Below are 20,823 nucleotides of genomic sequence, written 5' to 3'. Positions count from 1 at the left end.
TAACTCAGTAATATAACTTATTACTTATAGGATTTCAGTAATATTATACCAGTTACTTTGTCAAGTAACTCAAGTTACAAATTCAGTTAAATTTTTTAGATACAATCGTTTACTAATCAAACTGTGTGTTGTTATGCAAATAACCACTATAGATGACAATAACAAAGGAAAAGAATAACATTTCGATTTTTGGATTGTTTACACTGACTTCAAGGCGGTTGAAATTATGTTTCGGGATGTTCTGGGGCGGTGATGTCATTCTGTTGCTGCTGTTGTTTTGGTCAAAGTAATGCAAAGTAGTGTAATAAGTAACAAGTTACTCTACACAGAAAGTAATATTGTAAAGTAACTTATTACTTTCAAATTAAAGTAACTAGTAATATGTAGTATATTACATTTTGAAAGTAACTTGCCCAACACTGGAAGAGACCTTACGAGAAAAATCATAATTCATACCAGCGATTGTCCGACAGTGAACGGGTGGATAAAGTGAAACAGCCTATTGAGCTATTGATTTAAGGACTAATATTACACTAAAAGAAATCCATGGGAGAAGACAGTTTATTGTGTGCATGTAAATGCACTCATTGTGTATGTTTTTGTTTTTTAAATGACCCATATGCTGCAAGAAGCAGCTGGTTCCCAGGTATTTTCACATTAATCTGGCCCCCATGCAAAACAGTTTAGACACCCCTGGTCTAATGAATGACTGACTGGTGACATCTGACTGCTGTAAACCCCTAGGACAGGTCCTCTGGGCTGTTAGCGCCATCTAATGGCCACACTGTCATAGTAAAATCAGAGTCAGTACACTGTATGAAGATTATAACGCAGATCCTTCATTGCCATCTGAATGGTGAAGCTGTTGTTTTAATGGAATAGAAAATAGCAGCGTTATAGTATACTTGGCATCTCACGCACTACACACTCTCGATTCCTACCCTGCAGCTCGCCGAGCTGGCTTGCATACGCAGCTAGGCCGCTGTGCGGGCTCACTTGCTCCCTCGCCTGTCCTGCAGCTTGGCCGCTCTGTGGGCTCACTTGCTCTTATGACATGATGACCACTGCGTGTCATGCTTATGCCACTTATACTCCCATCACTTATAGCCTCAGACTGATGACATTACTGATGACATCACTAATGACATCATCACTGAACTATATAGCCTCAGCCTTAGGGCAATTAGGGCAATTAATCTGCCCTAATTAAAACATCTATAGCCTATAGTGTAAAATTGCTACCTTGCAGCCGGGCAAGGAGAGTGAACATCACTGATGACATCACCACTGAAGACATCACTCACTGAGTTCCACATGGTGAGGCTCTGCCCACACTGTTTGATTGACAGGTGTTGTGTGGTAAGAGGCTCCGCCCACATTGTGATTGGGCAGGTGATGATGTGTGAAAGAGGCTCCGCCCACACTGTGATTAAAGGGCTGTGTGAAGTGTGTGGCGCTGTGAACAAAGCTGTCACTGGAGCAGTTGTGATGTCATCAGTGATGTCACTTGAGCAATTGTGATGTCATCAGTAATGTCACCAATTGTGCATTCATGCCACACAGAGAGTGTTTATCCTCATAATCCAGGCACCACTACAACACTGGTCCTAGCTAGGTCTACTTAGCATTTTTGTTGGGTCACTATAACGTGCACTCAACTTCTACGATATATCCGACAGCACCTGAAGGCAGCACGAGTCACGCGTTGTTTGCCTCCCCCTGCCCAGCACAGTGCAAATATGGCGGGTGAAGGGGAGTCGCTGGAGTCCTGGCTCAGTAAGTACATCCTTGGAGTCTTTTTATTTGACATAATGTATTCAAATAGCAGCTAGTTGGTTATTTGCTTTGTAACCGTAGGTGTTTGAAACGTTGCTTGGCCCAACATGACAACGCTGTCCCTGTAAAATGTCCCCTTTTCGACTGGCGCTGGTTGCCATGACTGATGGATGTCGCTAGCCGAAATTAACGTTTAACGTTTGGCTCAACGTTAGCAGCTGGGCTCGGTAACGTAACGACTGTGACTACATTTCTTCTCCTGCTGTCCCACATCAGCTTGGATTTTTGCTTGTGCAGCAGCGAGTCGCCTGCCCGTGCACCTGCTGCATCTGTCAGCTTTCAGCTCGAGTTCAAACAGGATTTTTGTGACAACAACAAACTGGATCAGCTGGCTAACATAGGCGAGATGCCTGCAGGCTTTTAAAGAATGCAGAACAACCAAAGAGTATAGTAGCCTTAGTATGTCTGCTGGGGCCTGGGTTGGTGACTCTAAGTAGAGCTTGGTAGTCGAGGATTGGCTATATACTACTAGTTAACTTCATGTAAACACCTGTATCATCACAAAGCACCAGCTACATCACTATTTCAGGGACAGTTCAGCCAAACGTATATGCCCATTTTGATAAATATCGTAACCCTCTGTGGCTGATTGTGGATGACAGAGTGTATCTTGTTGTTTTTTTTTACAGACAAAGCCACCAACCCCACCAACAGACAGGAAGACTGGGAGTATATTATGGGATTCTGTGACCAAATCAATAAAGAGCTAGAAGGGTATGTTCACATGTTCACATGCACGCAATACATTTAATCTCTCCCCCTTGTTTTCGTTTATTTTCCTGTTTAGTACAGTTGAGCTTAGCACCAACCAGTGGATGTGCGTAAGTCTCTGGATGCTATCTCTCCCATAACATTGCACCCGTGTAATGTTACTCCTCCCATGTCCCCGTTGTGGTAAAGTAATAGAATATGCCTATTAAATCCCAAATGCGCTGTTGTCGTCGTTGTTGTTGTTAATACTGGGAATGTAATAGATTGTTTCCTTTCATCGTGTTCTTCAGCCCACAGATATCGGTTAGACTCTTGGCTCACAAGATTCAGTCCCCTCAGGAATGGGAGGCGATACAAGCTTTGGCAGTATGTCGTTTAACTTTTTCTCATTTTTCCTATTCTGACATCCATGAGCGTAAAATCCTGTGCAATATATTTTGTTTAACTAATCGCATTTATCTTTCTGCAGGTTCTAGAGGCTTGCATGAAGAACTGTGGCAGACGGTTTCATAGCGAAATTGGAAAATTTCGATTTCTAAACGAATTAATTAAAGTGGTTTCACCCAAAGTAAGTAACATCGAGGTGCAAAGCCCCTCTAGTGGGGCCACCATGTCTGCTAGAATGCCGTTTGGTGTCCTTCTAAGATGTGCGTTGATTCTTTTTCCAGTACCTAGGAGACAAAGTGTCAGAGGGGGTGAAGACGAAAGTGATCGAGATGCTGTACAGTTGGACCATCTCTCTACCGGATGAGGCAAAGATCTTGGAAGCTTATCAGATGCTGAAGACACAGGGTAAGTTGCCCCGTGACTGAAAACATGTGACTGAGACGGTTTTGAAGTCATTCTAATTGTGTCATCTTGTCGGTGTGAAGCTGTCATTTTCCCACCACAGTAGCAGCTGACTGCTGTTTATTTTCAGGTATTGTTTCAGTTGACCCAGAAATGCCTCTTGATAACACACTAATACCATCACCTCCCCCACGTCCCAAGAATCCTGTGTTTGACAATGAGGAGAAGAGCAGGGTAAGAAGAATTATTTTGGGATGTGTTCATTTGAACACTGTAACTGTTACAGTGTCACAGATGCACGTGTTAACACGTGCATCTGTGTGTGTGTGTGTGTGTGTGTGTGTGTGTGTGTGTGTGTGTCTCTCTCTCTCTCTCTCTCTCTCTCTCTCTCTCTCTCTTTCTGGCTTGCTGCATTATTGGCTTGAGTGACTATTATTATTGAGTTTGTGCAATTCATATTCACAAGGAAAAATAAATTAACCATTGAAAATAGAGCTTCTAGAGGAATGTACATTCATACATATTCTTCATATCATTTTTATCCAACAGTATTGCCCCATTCCCTCAATGTGTGTGACAACAGTCAGATTTTGCAGCTACTATTGGATGCTGAATCTTCTCAGCACATACAGTAGATGGGGATAGTTTTAGTTGGAGTATCAAGGAGAGACAGAGGATCTCTGTCTCTCATCATGGACCAATAGGTTCGCATATAAAGACATAAAGGTCATCTTAATGACGCATCTATGACATAAAAAACGCTCTTGTCGCCATTACAGTTCATGATTGGTTTCTCTTTTCGTCCAGCTTCCCCCGCGTATTCCCATGCTGGCACACTGTGTCCAAAACGGGTCACGTCTGCGTGTTTACTTTGTGTCACCTCAAGTTGAGCGATGAATGAAGTTTGTTTTGTCAGGGCCTGGGAGCTGAGCGCCTGTGGGAAGCAGGCTTCAGTCCACACTGACTGATGATCTGTCCTCTCCCTGCAGAGACTAGCAGAGCTGCTGAAGAGCAAAAAGCCAGAAGATCTGCAAGAGGCCAATCGTCTCATCAAGAACATGGTTAAGGAGGTGAGACTGCACCCGTGGCAAGGTGGAAATGCCACACTGTGTTCTAGATAGTTGTCAAGTGTACCTCTTTATAACTATCTCCCGTCTCGCAACCTTTGCTGCTGTAATTGCTTCTAACAAAATAATCTTTGGTCTAAACTGGCCTTAAAAGTCCAGTGTGTAGGATTTAGTGACATCTAAATGGTAAATGGCCTGCATTTATATAGCGCCTTTGTCCAAAGCGCTTTACAATCAGTAGGTACATTCAACCATTCATACGCCGATGGCGGCAAGCTACCACGCAGGGTGCTGGCACACCATCAGGAGCAATTTGGGGTTCAGTATCTTGCCCAAGGACACTTCGACATGCAGACTGGAGGAGGCGGTAATCGAACCACCGACCTCTTTTATCCAAAGCGATTAGTGGATGACCCGCTCTACCTCCTGAGCTACAGCCGCCCGTATCTAGTGGAACAGACTTGGCACAAAGGGAATATAATATTCATAAGTATGTTTTAATAAGAGTATTATCACCTGAAATAAGAAATGTTGTGTTTTTGTTACCTTAATGAATGAGCCTTTATATCTACATAGGGAGTGGGTCCCATTCACGATCCATGCAGCCCGCCGGCATGTTGTACCGCCATGTCTCTCTCTACGGTAGCCCAGACAAACCAAACGCTGGCTCGAGGGAGAGAGAGAGAGAGGGCCTTTTGTGAGTTTCACAGCCAGGTTCTCCTAACGCTTGGAAAGGGAGGGGTATTCATTTGGTTACAATCTGCAACTTCACCGCTAGGTAGGTAGGTAGGTAGCTAGGTAGGTAGGTAGGTACTGGGGGTACGGTGGTGGCGCAGTCGGTAGCGCTGTCGCCTCACAGTCAGAAGGTCCTCCTGAGTTCGATTCTCGCCTGGGACACTGTGGGCGCTGTGGTTGTGTTCCCCCCCATATCTTCAGTGCCTACTGCCCAGGTGGGTTATCTCGTCGTAAGGGCCTTTCTCTCTGTGTGGAGTTTGCATGTTCTCCCCGTGCTCCCCCAGGGGGTTCCTCCGTATATAACCCCCCCACTAAAAACATGCAGAAGATCAGATCGTCATCGTCATCTGACCAGTGACGACAACATACGAAGTTGGTCCCCGGGCGCTGTACGAGAAAGCGACCACTGCTCCTGGCCTGCCCCCCGGAGGAAAGGACATGCCTGGATGGGTTAAATGCAGAGGACACTTTTCACCGGCCACCGTCAGCATGAGTGTGTTGTGGCCGCATGCATGTATTGTGGTGTTCGTGTGACAATAAAAGACGGGCTTGTCCGTTACGAGAGATGCCACTAAATCCTACACACAGGTCCTTTAAGCGTATACGATTCTGTTGTAATTCATCTTTAGGTTGTTTGAGCAAATTTGAAGTAAATGCCTGCGTACATACTAGCGATATGTGCTTGCCACCATTCCTCACTTTTCACCACAAAGCATTGTGTTTATACGGGCAATTAGGTTTGGTGAAGGTTATTAATGTGAGCTGTAGCTCATCAGGAGGGCACTTGGGGTACAACAGTCACATTGTGTTTTCCTCTCAGGACGAGGTGAGAGCACAGAGGGCGACCAAGCAGAAAAGCACACTAGAGGAGGTCGACAACAGCGTCAAACTCCTCAACGAGATGCTGACTCACTTCAGCCCACAAGACTCCACGGACGGAGACAGGGAGCTCATTAGGGTTCGTCTTCCGTTCGATCTGGCTCAGATGACCTTCTGGAGCCTTTGTCATAGCATTTGTTACAGACTTCCACACCCTGCCCATACAGCCCCAGGCTGCCTGAAGCAAATGACTGCTGTTGCATGTAAAGGCCCCAGACACACCAAACCCACGTCAAAGAACTAGTAGTGGCAACTAGAGATGTAACGGTATGAAATTTTCACATCACGATTATCGTGACCAAAATGATCACGGTTATCGTATTCATCACGGTATTCGTAAGAAATTGCTGAAAATGTTCAAAAAGTACAGAGAGACTCACTGAAATCATTTTACGACGTTTTATATTGAAAACTCAGACGCAAAAAGGATTGATACACTCACTGAAATCATTTCTCAAAGGCTGCACGTTTGCATCTGGGAGACTGTTGCCAACTTTGTTTGATGATGGACAGTGTTTACCATGTTTTTCAACGCACGGTACCACGGTAATCACGGTACCACAGTTTTAATGATAATGAAAATGTGAAATGGTACGGTTATCGTAAGGAATTTTATCACGGTTATCATTCAAACCGGTTATCGTTACATCCCTAGTGGCAACGAAGGCCGACTGTTGCGTCGCCTCACGTCGCCTGTGTCAGGTGTGTGTGTGTGTGTTTGGGGCTTTAACTTGCAGGAATAAATGAGAACCTCATTTTGAGATTGACAAATCATGCTTTGGGTACGATAGGGTTCATAAACCCTCCAATCTAAACGTTTCCTTGGCAAGTAACAGCTAAGTGCTCAAACTAATTGAAAGGATTTCATTTATGAAGCGCTTCCTATACAATGATCGAATGGTTCCTCTTTAGACGCAATAGGGGAGACACGCACATCCAAAGCAGTTATGGTGGGTGGCTGGGTGCTGGATCAAATAGCTACTTACAAGAGAAAATAATGGAACCGCACACCACTGGAGCTCCCTTGTGGCATTTTTATTTTCTTTTTATCATGTGTGACGTTTCGAGCCGGTCGGCTCTTCTTCAGACGCTTTCAAAGCGTCTGCCACTTTTTTTTCCCCAACCAGTGATGCTACTGTAATGAATGTCTGAATGCATTTCAGATGTGAATATTCTGTTTTTCTCGTCTTTTTCCAGGAGTTGTATGGTGATTGTGACAAGCTTAGGCGGGCAGTGTTCCAGCTCGCTACTGAGACTGAGGACAATGACAGCAGCTTGGGTAAGAAATCCTCTCAAAAGATGGCACCCCATTCATTCAGTGAACCATTATGTGATTTCCTCTCCCTCTCTGAGTTTGAGTATAGCAAGTTTGAGTCCAGATTTCTGGAGTTCATTTGCTAACATGGTGTTTCACCAGAGCAGCCTGTCCACTCCTGGCCCCAGTCCTGAGTACACGTGTGCCAAACTTTGCATTCATTGTGAAGGATTGTTTCTGTCTAGATCTCAGTAGCGCTCTAACCGCTAGGTCAAAGTCTAACCTTTGACCTAATGCACTCACCAGGAGACACCCTGCAGGCCAGTCTATAACCTTTGACCTAATGCACTCACCAGGAGACATCCTGCAGGCCAGTTTAACCTTTGACCTAATGCACTCACCAGGAGACATCCTGCAGGCCAGTCTAACCTTTGACCTAATGCACTCACCAGGAGACATCCTGCAGGCCAGTCTAACCTTTGACCTAATGCACTCACCAGGAGACATCCTGCAGGCCAGTCTAACCTTTGACCTAATGCACTCACCAGGAGACATCCTGCAGGCCAGTTTAACCTTTGACCTAATGCACTCACCAGGAGACACCCTGCAGGCCAGTCTAACCTTTGACCTAATGCACTCACCAGGAGACATCCAGCAGGCCAGTCTATAACCTTTGACCTAATGCACTCACCAGGAGACACCCTGCAGGCCAGTCTATAACCTTTGACCTAATGCACTCACCAGGAGACATCCTGCAGGCCAGTCTAACCTTTGACCTAATGCACTCACCAGGAGACATCCTGCAGGCCAGTCTAACCTTTGACCTAATGCACTCACCAGGAGACATCCTGCAGGCCAGTCTAACCTTTGACCTAATGCACTCACCAGGAGACATCCTGCAGGCCAGTTTAACCTTTGACCTAATGCACTCATCAGGAGACACCCTGCAGGCCAGTCTATAACCTTTGACCTAATGCACTCACCAGGAGACATCCTGCAGGCCAGTCTAACCTTTGACCTAATGCACTCACCAGGAGACATCCTGCAGGCCAGTTTAACCTTTGACCTAATGCACTCACCAGGAGACACCCTGCAGGCCAGTCTATAACCTTTGACCTAATGCACTCACCAGGAGACACCCTGCAGGCCAGTCTATAACCTTTGACCTAATGCACTCACCAGGAGACACCCTGCAGGCCAGTCTATAACCTTTGACCTAATGCACTCACCAGGAGACACCCTGCAGGCCAGTCTATAACCTTTGACCTAATGCACTCACCAGGAGACATCCTGCAGGCCAGTGATGACCTCTCCCGCGTCATTAACTCCTATAAGAAGATTGTGGAAGGACAGACCATCAATGGAGAGGCTGAAGAAGCACTAATGCGATCATCAACCAGACAGGGTAAATGTACTGCTAGCGCCGCACAGTTAATCATACACTGCGAATATATTTTTCATTCTTCTGTGATCATCTCTGTTATATTTTCAACTATATTGTTTCCAGTGTGTACTATGTGTGACAAATTCTAATCTGTGAGTGTGCCTTGCACCATGTGACCAAAACGTAAGTTAAGATGCAGAAGAAAGTCAAGTCAAGTTTATTTATATAGCCCTAATTCACAAGCATGTCTCAGAGAAGCAGGCTGCTCCACTGAGGAAGAAAGAGAGAAACCTGACCCGATGTTAGAGAGGAAAATCCAGAGATCTTAAAAGTAGATCATCGTCTGTCATTTACTTTAGGACTTATTATTCTATGCAACGTTTGCCTTAGGGTTGTAGCTGGGCTAATTTTTGGGGGTAAATAAAGACCACACTAAGAGTAAGACTGTCTGTGAGACTGAAGATAACAAGACTGCTACTTTGACAAATACTGCAGTTCAGTTCAGTTACATTTATATATTGCGATACTTCACAGCATATCTTTAGACTGTGGGAGGAAACCCACACAAACACGGGGAGAACATGCAAACTCCACGCAGATAATACCGGGGTGGAGATTCAAACCCACGACCTTCTTGCTGTGGGGTGACAGTGCTAACTACTGCACTGAAATAAGTGAACATTTTAAGGTGCAAAACCGCAATATACAGTAGTAAAAAAAAATACACCTTTTATTATGTGTGTATATCTCTGTGAACATAATGTCTATTATCACTTTTATCCAAACACAACTAAAACTTTTTGGCCAGCGCAAGCGCGCCCTATATCTGGCTTTGTCCAGTCCAATTTGCGTGCCGATGTTCGTGAACGCTTTAGCGCGCTGGCCATATGCTCGGTTCCGACCTAGCCTTGTTTTCTTCACAAATGATTACCGGTAGCTGGCTTTCCATTCAATTACATATTTTTTATGCAAATTATGTTGAATCAAATTACTAGAGCTGCTAAATGATAACTGCAAATGACAGCATGCTCTGTTGATCTTGTTTCCAGCCTTGAAATATGGCTGGTGTTTACGGACACAAAATAACAATAACAAATTGTCCAATACTAATGGATTATTTAAAAGCACTTCTATGTTCCTTTATGCTCAAAGTGGTTGCTTCCTCTCTTAGACCCAAGACACCGAATTCACATTTTTTGCAGCATTTCATACATTCAAAATTCACTGGAAAATCACTTGACAGTTGAATGGAAACATACGGGTATTGCCTATCTGAAAATGAAGACATCATTGTTCTCATCCACTCCATGTCTCTCTCTCTCTCCCTCTCTCTTATCTGTGTGACAGGCACCAACCCCCCCGGTCGCAGCACAACACAGTCAGAGATCCTGATTGACCTGGCAGGTCTGGACCTGCAGAGCCCCTCTCCGCCAGATCAGCGGCCCCCAGCGTCCTCGCCCTCCATCCCCGCCGACCTGCTGTACGGGTCTGCAGCCTCCACCAACGCTCAGTCCCCCAGCCCCAGCACACCCTCCACTGCCCTCTCTCTGCTAGACGGAGAACTATTCTCCTTAGGTAACACATGAACTATTCTCCTTAGGTAACACATGAACTATTCTCCTTAGGTAACACGTGCACTATCCTATATTAGGCAAACTGTACTTTATATTTCTCCATGACGGCATTGCTGGGTTTTGTGTGTGTGCCTGCATGCGTGCGTCTGTCTGTCTGCGTGTCTCTCGGTTTGTCTTCTCCGCAGCTGATCTCGCACTACTTCTAAAATTCTCTGTGCAAATTCATTTGTGCAAATTCTCTGTGGTCAAATTCTCTATGGTCAAAGTCAATGGTCAAAGTCTCTGTGGTCAAATTCTCTATGGTCAACGACCTCTTGTGGTTGCGGTGATTGACAATTTTTGAAAAACCTATTGATTGACTTTTTTTTATACTGTCCTTACAGTGACTGTATGTACAGTATACATACCGTACATGCGTCTGACTGCTGACTCCTCACTCGGGGTGCAAGTAGTTAAGAGGGGGGGCGGCTCGGTTGGACACACTCACATAATGGTTGGCAGGCTACTTACTGTGGCTTAAAGTTAAGGACAGATTTTTGTCAGCAGCCTTGATCATTTGAGACCCCAGTCTGTCTCACCTGCAGTGCGCAGGCTCATTTGAAGCTAGCGGAGTGAGTGAGTGACTGGGCGAGCGACAGTGTGGCTGTCACACCGTGTCCAAACACGACAGGAAGTGAGCGTCTGACGCTCTCTGCCCGCACCGTTGTCTGGGGCCACACTTTCACTTTCTATTGTTCCAATTTCGCAACAACGGAAAAAAAGGCTGATATTAGAATGGTTACAAAGCTGTGATAGCAAAAGTGTGATGGAAAAATTGCTGAAATGCCCTGCTGATCCATCAATAATGAGATACCCGTTTCAAGTGTATTTAGGAGGTTTTTATTCTACATTAACATCTGTGCACAGAGGGTCTCCCCCCGACCACGTTGTCAGACAAGAGCCACGAGTCCTTGTTACAACTCATCATATACTGAAACTATGACACCCGCCCCCCACCCTGGAGGGCAGTACTTTTCCACTTCATACAACCTCTCTCCAACTCCGTACATTTCCATGACGTCAGTAGTCAATCTGATGTTCACAAGACAAAACAATCCACGTCTACCCACTCAAAGCAAGATACATGTTCTCCCTGTACATGGAATATTCTGCAATGATGAAGAACATAGTTCACAAAATACATCTTAGAAGGGCCATAGTTCATAAGCAATCAATTAATAAGCACTCAATCAATAATTTGCTATCACAATTCCACACTTTTGATAATATATATGCAGTGGGTTTTACATGACGCGGTGCCTGACCCTGAACAACGACTTGCAGTGTGTTTGAGCTAACAGGTGCCTTTCGCTACAGCTGTGGAGAAAATAGATCATAGTTTACATTTGTTGTTTGTGGAAGCACTGCTAGACTGTTTTTGGCAGGCGATGTTTGACTTTGTGAATGTGTCTATATATTAGCCTTCCTAGTCCACTGTAGGAGTGAATGTGGATCAGACCTGTGTGTAAAGGCTTTACGGTGTTACGGGAAATGGATGCTAATATAGCGTTTTATAACTGAGGACTGAATCACTTGGTGTAATTTCATTAACGAGATCTAGTCTGACTCGAGGAAGCAGGCTGCAGGTATAAGCTCTGCCATTGGCTCTGACCATTTCAGTCAGAGCCTTTTTGTGGATTAGTTGCTGTTTTGAGAAAGTCTTGTGAACATGTGAAGATGTTTTGTCACTGGAATGAATATATGTGTGTTCATTTCCAGGCCTCAACGACCCTGTTCCTGTTTCATGTCAATCCACCGTACCAAAACATGAAAACCTGAACGATCGTTTGACATCTTTACAGGTTTGTGCACTTCTTTGTTGCAATTCATTTATACCAAAGAGAACTGTTATTTTATCGCTGACAACAGTGACTTTTATTATCATTTGTTCCAGGAGGCCAGTCACGATTTTGGTCTTTTTGGCACCACGTCGCTTCCGGTTCCTGCGTTCTCTACAACTTCACTCTTTACAGATTCCCTCTCTGTGACTCTGGCCCCGGTCCCGGTCAGCCCGCCCCAGTCTTCCACCACAGCGTCCACCTTAGCCTTCCCCGGCCCTGTCTTCTCCCCGCATCCTGTCTCCACCATCTCAACAACATCTGTCCCTGTCTTCTCCCCCCATCCTGTCTCCACCATCTCAACAACATCTGTCCCCGTCTTCTCCCCCCATCCTGTCTCCAATATCTCAACAAAATCTGGTCCTGTCTTCTCCCCCCATCCTGTCTCCAATATCTCAACAAAATCTGGTCCTGTCTTCTCCCCCCATCCTGTCTCCACCATCTCAACAACATCTGGTCCTGTCTTCTCCCCCCATCCTGTCTCTAATATCTCAACAAAATCTGGTCCTGTCTTCTCCCCCCATCCTGTCTCCAATATCTCAACAAAATCTGGTCCTGTCTTCTCCCCCCATCCTGTCTCCGCCATCTCAACAACATCTGTCCCTGTCTTCTCCCCCCATCCTGTCTCCACCATCTCAACAACATCTGGCCCTGTCTTCTCCCCCCATCCTGTCTCCAATATCTCAACAAAATCTGGTCCTGTCTTCTCCCCCCATCCTGTCTCCACCATCTCAACAACATCTGTCCCTGTCTTCTCCCCCCATCCTGTCTCCGCCATCTCAACAACATCTGTCCCTGTCTTCTCCCCCCATCCTGTCTCCACCATCTCAACAACATCTGTCCCTGTCTTCTCCCCCCATCCTGTCTCCAATATCTCAACAAAATCTGGTCCTGTCTTCTCCCCCCATCCTGTCTCCAATATCTCAACAAAATCTGGTCCTGTCTTCTCCCCCCATCCTGTCTCCGCCATCTCAACAACATCTGTCCCTGTCTTCTCCCCCCATCCTGTCTCCACCATCTCAACAACATCTGGCCCTGTCTTCTCCCCCCATCCTGTCTCCAATATCTCAACAAAATCTGGTCCTGTCTTCTCCCCCCATCCTGTCTCCACCATCTCAACAACATCTGGCCCTGTCTTCTCCCCCCATCCTGTCTCCACCATCTCAACAACATCTGTCCCTGTCTTCTCCCCCCATCCTGTCTCCGCCATCTCAACAACATCTGGCCCTGTCTTCTCCCCCCATCCTGTCTCCACCATCTCAATAACATCTGTCCCTGTCTTCTCCCCCCATCCTGTCTCTAATATCTCAACAAAATCTGGTCCTGTCTTCTCCCCCCATCCTGTCTCCACCATCTCAACAACATCTGTCCCTGTCTTCTCCCCCCATCCTGTCTCCACCATCTCAACAACATCTGTCCCTGTCTTCTCCCCCCATCCTGTCTCCGCCATCTCAACAACATCTGTCCCTGTCTTCTCCCCCCATCCTGTCTCCGCCATCTCAACAACATCGGCTACCGTGCCACAGCCTCCCCTCGGCGCGACCTTGACCGCCACAGCTCCAGCTGCTCTCCCTCAGTCATACAGTGTGGCCACCTCCTCCCTCTCCTCCGCTGCTCCGGCCGGCCCACCTCAGCGCTCCAGTGCGGCGTCCTTCCATCCTATCGGTGTTGCCCAGTCTGCCTCCGCCTCTCTCGACCACAGTCTGCAGGATCTCGCCATGCTGGATCTGGGCAGTCTTAAAGAGTGAGTAATAGTTATCCCCTGCAAAGAAATTCATGGATGAGGGACTATGGATCGGCCCTGGTCACTGAATGAATTTTGAGGAAACTTCAGGGAATGATCCGTGTCATTTGTGTATACAGATGGAAAGTCACCGCCTACTTCTTGCTTCAGCTACGCACCAGCCTCGTGCTGAACGGCGAGAGACAATATTGTTTTTGATCTCGGTTGAATTGTGTCATGAAGTACACATTTGATTTTTCCTCAATTTAAAAGATAGCTTTGCATGTCAAGAAAGCCGGCAGTTTGTCGTCAAACTGAAATGTAACGCTTAGTTTTGTACGAAACCGCTCAAACGACGACATCTCTCGTCTCGCACAATATACGTCACACCAACACCAGCATGGCCTGGTGGGGAGAGACGTCACTCATGCGACTGGTTGTGTGTCGTCTTTCTCATCTATAGCTTATAGTGCAACAGTTTGACAACAAACTGGGACTTTCGTGACTTGCAAAGTTATCTTTTAAATTGACAAACATCATTATGTGTATGTGATGGCACAATTCAATTGGGATCAAAAAAAGTATTGTCTCTCGCCATTCATCACCACCATTCATATTTCTTCAGACGCTGGTTTGCATAGAGCCCTACTGGAACGTGAGGGACTTTGGTTCTCTATTCCAGCATTTTTTTAAATTGCACTGATTGGCCTGAGGGGGGTGCTACAGCATTTGTTTACTTGTTACTGCTTGGCTCAAAGAGACCGCATCATGTTTGCTTTGGTTGCCTTGTTTCAGTTTTAAACCACTCTAGGCTAGTTTTAATACACATTCACCCACTGAGCGACTGGACAAAGTGATTCCTGTGTTGTGGTCACATGGTCAATGGAATTTTAAGTGTATCTGAACCGCTTGTTGCCAGATGGCTGATTGATCTACTGGAACCCGATTGGCCCTTGACACCAAGTGATCCTTTTGGCCCCACAGCCACTTCAAGCACTGTAACTCAGAGCACATGATACAGTTATGTGTTGAGTGAATGTTTTGAATATTACCAAATGACCATTTAACTTGTCTCGATTGTGACTGACCTTTTTAAAAGTGCCTTGCTAAGTGTCTCGTGGCCACATGGTCCAAATGTCAAGTGGCCAAGATGTTTTGCATTTATATGAAGGCGAGTGCTGTGACCACTACCACTAATGGTGATTGCGTGATTAGAGGTCCAAGCAGGAAGTGCTGGAACCCTGTGTTTGTTAGGGTGATTCTTCTTCTTCACTCTTATCGCAATTATTTTCTCCGCATGATTTTCTGGCTCATGCTGAAAATATACAACTTTTTTTTTTTTTTTTGCTCTCTGCAATTGTTTTCTGTTCACCATTTTGAAATGTTTGAAAAATCTGAAAACTCAGTTGACAGTTGATCCAATCGTCCCCAGATTTGGCACGCAGCATCTCTGGACTTATTTCCTGTACGTCTTCACATAAGACTATTGGGAATAATAAATAGTCTTTCATTGTGTGTAAGCCTATGAAATGTTTCATTCATAGTCTTTCATTAAGACACTGTGTGACATTGTGTCATTTTCCACTTAGTACGGCTGATGAGATGGACCTTACCAGTTTGCTGGGCGCGGGCGAGAGTCTGGTCGTTGCTGCCACCTTGTCTTCCAGTCCTGGTGTCCCCTTGTCCACACCCAGCCCGCTGCTCCTTGGAGGGGTGCCAGGAGGCTCCGCTCCCCCACCTGTAACGAGCCAGGCAGATGATAGCCCTCTGTTACGCTCCCTGTCCCCCATCCTCCCCCTGAGCCAGGAGAGTCCAGCCAGGGGAGAGGAGGTCTCCCTGGTCTCCATCCTCCCCCTGAGCCAGGCCAGTCCAGCCAGGGGAGAGGAGGTCTCCCTGGTCTCCATCCTCCCCCTGAGCCAGGCCAGTCCAGCCAGGGGAGAGGAGGTCTCCCTGGTCTCCATCCTCCCTCTGAGCCAGGCCAGTCCAGCCAGCGGAGATGAAGTCTCCCTGTCCAACGTCTTCGTCCATCTGGATGCCATCAAGCCAAGTGAGTTCCAGGAAACAGGCCTCATGGAATTTGTTTGTGTTTGTGTGAGATGTGTTTGTGTGGGATGTGTGTGTGTGTGTGTGTGTGTGTGTGTGTGTGTGTGTGTGTGTGTGTGTGTGTGTGTGTGTGTGTGTGTGTGCGTACGCGCGCGTGCGTGCGCGCGCGTGCGTGCGTGCGTGCGTGCGTGCGCGCAAGAAGAAATTTGATGCTCATGTAATGTTTCATTGTCATTTTTAGAAGAAAAGTAACACACTGAAAATTTGTTTCGGCATTTCGACCCAGAGGTGTTCATTGTCATTATTAAACATTACATGCTTGTTTTAATAATTTATGATCCAATGACAACTCAGGAGGACATTGGAGCAGGGCGGACATATGACAGAAAACATCCAAACTAATTAACCAAGAGTATAAAATAATATATTTGGTGTACAGGAGGTAGAATGTACAGTACTCTGATGTGACTCTCATAAGTTTAACATCCCTGGAGGTGAGAATGACATTTATTGACTTATGGATATCATAGCTTTATCAGCCATGATGGTTCAGTCAGTGCAATACCTTGAAGCGTTGGCGATCGTGATGTTTTTCCCCTCTGTGTGCGCTTTTAGGTAAGCTGTGTCCAGTGACGGCATACGACAAAGACGGCGTCCGAGTTCTGCTGCATTTTGCCACAGAGTGTCCAGCAGGCAGGCGTGATGTGCTGGTGATGGTGGCGTCCATGCTGAACACAGCCCCCCTGCCGCTCAGGAACATCGTTCTGCAGGCTGCGGTGCCCAAGGTCAATCATCTGCACCCCTGCTATCGCTGGTGTTGTCACATAATACTGTAGGGAGTTACACAGTTTGCATTTATGGTTGAAAGTATTCATACAGACTTTTTCTTCAGAATTGTTGGCTGAAAATGAATGTTATGTGGGTAGACACTGAATTCAATGTACATATAGATCTTTGAATTTGCTCGTTCTCGTTCCTTAAGTCAATGAAGGTGAGACTGCAGCCGCCCTCAGGAACGGAGCTGGCCCCATTTAACCCCATCCTGCCCCCTGCTGCCATCACTCAGGTCATGCTGCTGGCCAATCCACTCAAGGTACTGGAGCAGTTAGCCTGGCTAACACACACACACACACACACACACACACACACACACACACACACACACACACACACACACACACACACTATATATATAAATATATATAGATATATATATACACACACACACACACACACACACCTTGTTGTGACTGCCATGTTGTGATATGATTGGTTGAAATGGGGTAGAAATTTGATAGAAAAATGAACTTTTGATGTGAAAAAGTGTGGAAAGATAGATTACCGGTAGATTTTTTTGATTTTTTCATTTTCATTTTTGGGTTCAGCTCATCTCTAAGGTGAGACACTACTGGTGAATAGGGTCAAATTATCTCCGCAACCGTAACTCGTAGAGAGACGCTTGTGGAGATACGTCCGCCCTGCCTGCAGGACTACAGGAGAGAGATAGAGGACAGGAGATACGTCCGCCCTGACTGCAGGACTACAGGAGAGAGATAGAGGACAGGAGATACGTCCGCCCTGCCTGCAGGACTAGAGGAGAGAGATAGAGGACAGCGAGGGGTTGGGGGTTCCAAGTCACTGACCAAACACTCTATTTCAGTGATTGCTGTCAGAATATAGAGCCATTTAACACTTAATTTAACACTAAAACATCACTGGATGCAGCTTTAATGTATTAATAATTAACAGCAGAACAGATACGTTATTATTTTCAGTTAATGTACTAATGACTCTATCAGTATGTGTTGTTGACGTTATCCGTGTTTGACATGTCATAATATGGCGCAGCATTCTCGCTCCTCAGCGTGTTATTGAAATGTATTTATTTATTTATTTATTTAAACGTGTACTCTGGTGACAAATGAGACAATGAGTTGGTCAATGCACAACGTCATGTTTGGGGCGTCCCGGTGGCTCGCTTGGTAGAGCGCGTACCAGTAAAGCCCACGTTCACACAGCACGCCGAAGCAACGCTCAACCGAAGCTGTACCTACGCTGTACCCACAAGTTTCATTTCCGGTGTCCTTGTTAACAGGCGAAGCCGTTCACACCACCCGTGCGTGTGCCACGCCGACGCCGTGCCGAAGCCACGCTCACGCCACGCCGAAGCGATCACTCAGGCCGAATTTCCAAGCTTGACGCTGAAGCCGTGAAGCCGTTAGGGATGAAGTCAATTGGGAGTTGTGGGCGGGTTCAAGGCGCGAGAGTAGGCGCTGAGAGGAAAAGACAAGGCGTCTTGTGTGAACAACAAGGCGTACGTTCAGCTTGTGCTGCTTCAAGCTTCAGTTCTGCTTACATTCGGCATCCTGTGTGAATGAGGGCTAAGGCTTAGTCCTTCCCGTAGCAACCCAGGTTTGACTCTGACCTAGGGTAATTTGCTGAATGTCCTCCCCCTCCCCCCCTCTCTCTCTCTCTCTTCCTGCTTTCCTGTCTATATACTGTCCTATCCAATAAAGGCACAAAATAAAAAACCGCTGTGTTTATTCTGGCAACACAAAGTGCAATGATGTGCATGTTGTGTGTTTTTGCAGGAGAAGGTTCGGATGAGATACAAACTGACCTTCACACTGGGAGAGCAGCTATGCACGGAGGTGGGGGAGGTGGACCAGTTCCCACCCACTGACAGATGGGGGGCTCTCTAGCCCCGTCTGTCCCAGCAGGCTGGCTACACACCACGAGATGTCGTTTAACAGTCGGGCTGTTAAAACTGAAAGTGCAGCTAAAAGTTTGGGTCAAGTTTAAGATGAGGAAAATTGAGGTGACTCAAACTCCTGCAGTGTACCATCCAGCTTAAACCTCAGTGCAGTGCCAGGGGAGGCCAGCAGGGTGCAGTGACACAGTGCCAGGGCAAGCCACCTTGGTGCAGTAACACACATGGCGTGAACAGGTGGAGCATAACAGGTCAACAGAGATGATCCTGTGGGGAGAATCATTGTTTGGTACTATTTAATATGAATAAGTTATTATTAAGTGCTGTTACCATTAGTATGCCATTCCCCTCTCATTTAAATATTTAAATTCAATCATGTCACCCACCTCTCAAGCATTTCAGAACTGGTTGCAGACTTGTTGCACTTTAGAATGCCAGGTAGTCTTACAATATGTGGTTGAAGAGCCAAAACGTGTTGAAGAAGTGGACAGTGAAGCCGTGGTCATACCAACATGTGATTAAAAACGGAATGTTCACATGAGCGTTGCAGGTGACCGTTTATGGTAACAATATTTGACAGTGAATACATTGGACTGGAGCAGACATTGACCCTTCTGTTGCTTACTGAGGACAGACTGATCGGACAGCTAATTAACAAACTGTTACTCTCTGTATCCACATCTGCTGTAAAAGATGCCTCAAAATGACTACTGATTCATTTTGCGTGTCTTCTGAATCTTTATCTTGTCATTTCAGAATCTGGCTGTGCCTTTTTGTTTGTTTTGTCCTGGTTTTTTTTTTTTTTTTTTTTTGGGGGGTGGAGCTCATATTATTAACCAGACATGAATTTGTTATATCTTGTTACACACGTAATAGACCCTTCTCACGGGGGCCATTTTGTGTCGCAAAGGCAGGGTAAACACAGGTGCAAGCAAAACACTAATGAGGGTTTTCCAACTTCCATGATTGGAATTTGGAAACCCTCATTAGTGTTTTCCTTGCACCTGTGTTTATTCTGCCTTTTCGACACAAAATGGCCCCCGTGAGAAGGGTCTATTGGTCAGGACAGTTTCATCTTTCTTTCTCTTCTAGATTTGATACTAATGTCTTAAGGCAGATGTGGCCACAGTCTTTCAGTATTTAGTTATGTTTTATTGATGATAAGTCATGAATGCATTTACTGGTTTGGATATGTGTCATCTGATCTGTTAACTGTTATGGCTTCATAGTTCAGTCACTGCTGTACTCCCCTCCCTCCGCATACCCTTCTCATGACGCCCACTTTCAGTATTGCAGTGAAGGAAGCACAATTGTCTCTCCCACAGGATGTAACGTTGAGACAAGACACACTAAACTGTTTCATAATGCATCACAAAGAGTGCGGACTCTAAATGAATGACATGTCTCTGTGAATACAGTCCACGCAGTTCTCCATTTGACCATACCAGGCAGGGAATCCTGGATAGCATTTTTTTTTGTATCACATATTTTTATTGAATTTTAAATTGCAGAAACAAACAATCCTGCCCTCCCCTCCCCTGAGCCATCATTACATACACAAACATTAGTGACAAATCCCAAACTGAAATCATAAACACAGAACACAAACCATTTGGATATGTATCCACATAGACCATTTGAGTGTACAAAGAAAGGAAACACACACACACACACACACACACAAAACCAACCAACAACCAAAATAAAATAAAGTGTGCCCTGGATAGCATTTTAATGTTAATCAGATCAAATCTAATGCCAGCAAGATAAATAGAGACAGTAGCCCATTTTCCTTAGCTGGTACAGGTGGGGCTTGTAAGGGCCAGTGTCAACTCTAAAGCAAGGGGAAAGTGTTTATATGCTGACAAGGCATCTCTGGCAACAATAAGCAACAAGAAATATTGTGTATTAAACTAAATGCCTACTCATATTGGACAAGTAGTGAACCAGGTTACTGGTACAGAGGCCTATATCTTCCCTGGATCAACTAAAAGGCCTGGCTTATGGGAGTTTCCTATATCAAACTATGAACATGGAAATAGGAGTATTGTAGGCTATAACAATCAAGACTTGGTGGTTTATCCAATTCAGTAGGACCATGTGTTACTCAAAAACTGTGACCCAATTGCTTTGTCTTTCTGGAGGTATGAGTGCTATAGCAGCCTATAGAAGATTCTCCAGACATTTCTTATAAATTATTACTTTTATTTATTTGTCTTAGATTGCTAAATGGACTTGTG

At 45.6% G+C, this 20,823-nt stretch overlaps 1 protein-coding gene across 1 annotated transcript; it reads left to right on the top strand.

The window, feature by feature from the left end:
- Positions 1-1,739: 1,739 nt before the first annotated feature.
- gga3a (golgi associated, gamma adaptin ear containing, ARF binding protein 3a) lies at positions 1,740-19,341 on the top strand (the record flags this gene model as incomplete). Its single annotated transcript, XM_083655846.1, has 17 exons — positions 1,740-1,776; positions 2,466-2,550; positions 2,838-2,913; positions 3,017-3,115; positions 3,216-3,339; positions 3,467-3,570; positions 4,326-4,406; positions 5,959-6,096; positions 7,215-7,296; positions 8,555-8,677; positions 10,004-10,231; positions 11,989-12,071; positions 13,634-13,851; positions 15,420-15,877; positions 16,489-16,658; positions 16,856-16,966; positions 18,465-19,341. 17 exons carry the CDS (start codon positions 1,740-1,742, stop codon positions 18,573-18,575), a joined length of 2,328 nt encoding a protein of 775 aa, XP_083511972.1. The 3' UTR covers positions 18,576-19,341.
- Between the last annotated feature and the right edge of the window lie 1,482 nt (positions 19,342-20,823).

The sequence above is a fragment of the Poromitra crassiceps genome, assembly GCF_964638095.1.
Source record: "Poromitra crassiceps genome assembly, chromosome: 19".
In the NCBI taxonomy this organism is placed as follows: domain Eukaryota; kingdom Metazoa; phylum Chordata; class Actinopteri; order Beryciformes; family Melamphaidae; genus Poromitra; species Poromitra crassiceps.
This window is presented reverse-complemented; position numbering and strand designations above follow the sequence as displayed.